The following is a 3903-nucleotide window of genomic DNA, read 5'->3' on the forward strand; positions in this document are numbered from 1 at the left end:
TTGATAGCGGGGAAGAGTAGAGCATGGGAGGTAGCTTGGTGGGCTTCGTCGGCCGATTAGCCGTAGGCAGACTGCGGAGGCGGAGCTTCATTTTTCGGGGCTCATGGACGGCCCGATATGGGAAACAGGCGCAGACAGTCATTTTAGGCTAGGTTTAGAGTATAGTTCAAATATGTCAAAAACTATGCAGTTTTATGTAAAATTATCTAAATATGAATTAATATCGTCCGGGTTGTTTAAATATGCATCAAATTTGTTCAATTTCATTAAATTTCGACCGAATGCAATCGGACATGTGTGGCTAGCTTTAAACGGCCGGCTTCCATATTAGTGTTCATGCACGGATGTGATGTCCGGTCGAAGATGCCCTAGGTGTGGATCTGGAAGCGTGGCAAAGGGGGGACGTCGCTCAGCCAATTTCAGATTATCTTTACCGTGGAGCAAAGAGGGCGTATTATAAAACAGAAAACGTAACAGCACATGAGGGCGTGGAGAAGCGCGTCTTTCCCCACCCTCCCTAACAAACAAACCTCCGTTCCTGTTTTAAGATCCGATCTCCCCTTCCCCCCTCCCCTCCCCTCCCTTCCTCCTGACCACCCCTCCTCGCGCTCCAGCTAAATCCACGCCACCGATGGCCCGCACGGGCCTCGCGGACGCAACGGCGCCGGAAGCCGACGCAATGCCGGCCGCCAGCAAGGACGCCGCCGACGTCCGCATGATCTCCACCAAGGAGCTGCAGGCGCACGCCGCCGCGGACGACCTCTGGATCTCCATCTCCGGGGACGTCTACGACGTCACGCCCTGGCTGCGCCACCACCCGGGCGGCGAGGTCCCGCTCATCACCCTCGCCGGCCAGGACGCCACCGACGCCTTCATGGCCTACCACCCGCCCTCCGTGCGCCCGCTCCTCCGCCGCTTCTTCGTCGGCCGCCTCACCGACTACACTGTCCCCCCCGCCTCCGCCGACTTCCGCCGCCTCCTCGCGCAGCTCTCCTCCGCGGGCCTCTTCGAGCGCGTCGGCCACACCCCCAAGTTCCTGCTCGTCGCAATGTCGGTGCTCTTCTGCATCGCCCTCTACTGCGTCCTCGCCTGCTCCAGCACCGGGGCCCACATGTTCGCCGGCGGCCTCATTGGCTTCATCTGGATCCAGTCGGGCTGGATTGGCCATGACTCCGGCCACCACCAAATCACCAGGCACCCTGCCCTCAACCGCCTCCTGCAGGTGGTCTCCGGGAACTGCCTCACCGGCCTCGGCATCGCCTGGTGGAAGTTCAACCACAACACACACCACATCTCCTGCAACAGCCTCGACCATGACCCTGACCTCCAGCACTTGCCGCTCTTCGCGGTTTCCACCAAGCTCTTCAACAACCTTTGGTCAGTCTGCTACGAGCGCACCTTGGCGTTTGATGCCATATCCAAGTTCTTCGTCAGCTACCAGCACTGGACATTTTACCCGGTGATGGGATTTGCAAGGATAAATCTTCTTGTGCAGTCAATCGTGTTCCTGATCACACAAAAGAAGGTGCGGCAGCGTTGGCTGGAGATCGCCGGTGTTGCTGCGTTCTGGGTTTGGTACCCCTTGTTGGTGTCTTGCCTGCCGAATTGGTGGGAGAGGGTGGCTTTTGTGCTTGCAAGCTTTGTGATCACGGGGATTCAGCATGTGCAGTTCTGCCTGAACCACTTCTCGTCAGCCGTTTATGTTGGGCCACCAAAGGGGAACGACTGGTTTGAGAGGCAAACCGCAGGCACACTTGATATCAAGTGCTCCCCGTGGATGGATTGGTTCCATGGTGGTCTGCAGTTCCAGGTTGAACACCATTTGTTTCCTCGCCTGCCTCGCTGCCACTATAGAATGGTCGCACCAATTGTGCGTGACCTTTGCAAGAAGCACGGGCTGTCTTATGGTGCTGCCACATTCTGGGAGGCAAATGTAATGACATGGAAGACGCTACGGGCTGCAGCATTGCAGGCCAGGGAAGCCACTACTGGGGCTGCTCCGAAGAATTTGGTCTGGGAAGCTTTGAACACTCATGGATGACTGGGGATCAGGACTGGAGTATGAGACAATTGCTAGCGTCGAGCCTTGCGTGCATGCAGTTATCTGATTGCTTCTCGATTGCGTAGAGATATTGATCCTTTTAGCTGTTGGAATCGTGTTGGAGTTTTCGTGTTGCCAGGTGACTATCTTTGCAGTTCAATTGTGGGTTCATGCTTCAGTTGTGTACTTGTACACCATATTTAGATCGTTGGGTTCTCCCTATCATGGTAACTACATCAATAGTACTTGATTTATATCATAAAATCCCGTGGCTTATCTTTACATCCATTTCATTTTGCTTGCAAGTTCATGAAACTGTAAACTCAATTGATGGTTTGTAGCGTGTATATCCCCTGCTGCTATGGCAGCTTGAACTGCATTTTGGGAACATGACGATTCCAATAATAAACGTTTAGACATTTTCTGCTGCATGTGTATGCCCTTCATGGTTTAATATATATTTTTCATTCACTGAAGTGTCAATTTCTTTGTATTTTCTTTTAGGCATCTGTAAAATGGCTGGTTAAAATAGCTCACAGGGCATACAAACACTATTCTTGATTCTGCTATTTCTGAAGAGTTGTTAAATTGTTCTCGCTATGATTAAGCTTTCAGATTTATGAACAGTGTGTATTATGCTGCCTAGAGACTGTGTAGCTGGATTTGCCTAACAATTCAAGAAAAGATACTATCCATTGGTCTTGTGTGTGCATCTGCATACCATAAGTTCACAATCCGTAGCATCATTTGTCTCATCGCAAAACCGGAGACTACAGTTCCATGCTACTGTCCTTGCATAACTGATGTTGTATAAAACTAGGGCTAATTTGCAAGTCATAGACAATTCATGGATGTGATCTACAGATCCACCATGGCCAAACAACTGGCATCGTGTTTCCTGGCCACTAATCGTGAGTCCTGATCAGCATGCGTTGCTGTGCAAAATACAGCCATTTCTTTGGTGTCTTTGTCCCATAGCTTTAAAGATACTCTTGGACCATTTCGATTCGTCACTGGTGGTTAGTAGCGTGCAGCGCATGTGAGATGCCCTCGCGTACCCACGGCACCCCGTCTGTTTGCTTAACAGAAATAGTAGTAGTTTGTTGTCTGACATGTACACAGGGTTCCCTGCCTAGTTGTATAGTTGCTTGTCAGAATGCATGCCCCTGCTTGGTCTCTCTAGAATATTCGCTTGAACTTGCATAGAGCACGCAACATGCTTCCCGGTAACATATGGGGCGTCTTTTGGTTGCCGCACGAGCCGGGCCTGGTAGCTCAGCCTGGCTCAACCGAGCCTGGTCGAAGGAAAACAGGCCAAAAGTTGACATCGGCATATTGTTTGATCTAGGCCTCTCCCATTAGGGGAGAGATTTTGTCATAGCGTTTGGTTGACTGCATTGGCTCGGCTCACGCAACTACACGGTGCTTGGTTTCATGCAACAATTGTTCTTTGGCTACCTCTTCGGCGAGGTGGCGAGGTTACCAGTAGACAGTGGCGTGAAGAAAAAAATCATACGCACACAACAGAAGATAGTTGTAAACCATAGCTAGCCGCAGTTTAAGTAAAGTGCCACACTTACACATACCAGTTCGAACACAAAGCAGTACGATAAGAAACTAAACCAGCTGGAGCATAGGAAGGGTAGTCGTAGACGTTCATGGCGAAGGCGTCATCATGCTTGCTGCACTTGGTCACCACTTCAATGCCTTCGTCGTTGAAAATGATGACCTTGAGCATGTCAGAAGTGAGCAGCTTGAACATCACCGTGTAGCCAATCTTGATCTGATGATCTGATGGACGGCGGCGAAGGGGGCCCATCCCTGATCAAGGGTCACCCTGCTATCCAACAGCCGGACAGTCA

General features: G+C 51.2%; 1 protein-coding gene across 1 annotated transcript; it reads left to right on the plus strand.

Annotated features, from left to right (window-relative positions):
• Positions 1-522: 522 nt before the first annotated feature.
• Positions 523-2472, plus strand: LOC119308865 (delta(8)-fatty-acid desaturase 2-like). Its single transcript, XM_037585032.1, has one exon. It carries the CDS (start codon positions 632-634, stop codon positions 2039-2041), a length of 1410 nt encoding a protein of 469 aa, XP_037440929.1. The 5' UTR covers positions 523-631; the 3' UTR covers positions 2042-2472.
• Positions 2473-3903: the final 1431 nt, after the last annotated feature.

The sequence above is a fragment of the Triticum dicoccoides genome, chromosome 5B (assembly GCF_002162155.2).
Source record: "Triticum dicoccoides isolate Atlit2015 ecotype Zavitan chromosome 5B, WEW_v2.0, whole genome shotgun sequence".
Classification (NCBI taxonomy): domain Eukaryota; kingdom Viridiplantae; phylum Streptophyta; class Magnoliopsida; order Poales; family Poaceae; genus Triticum; species Triticum dicoccoides.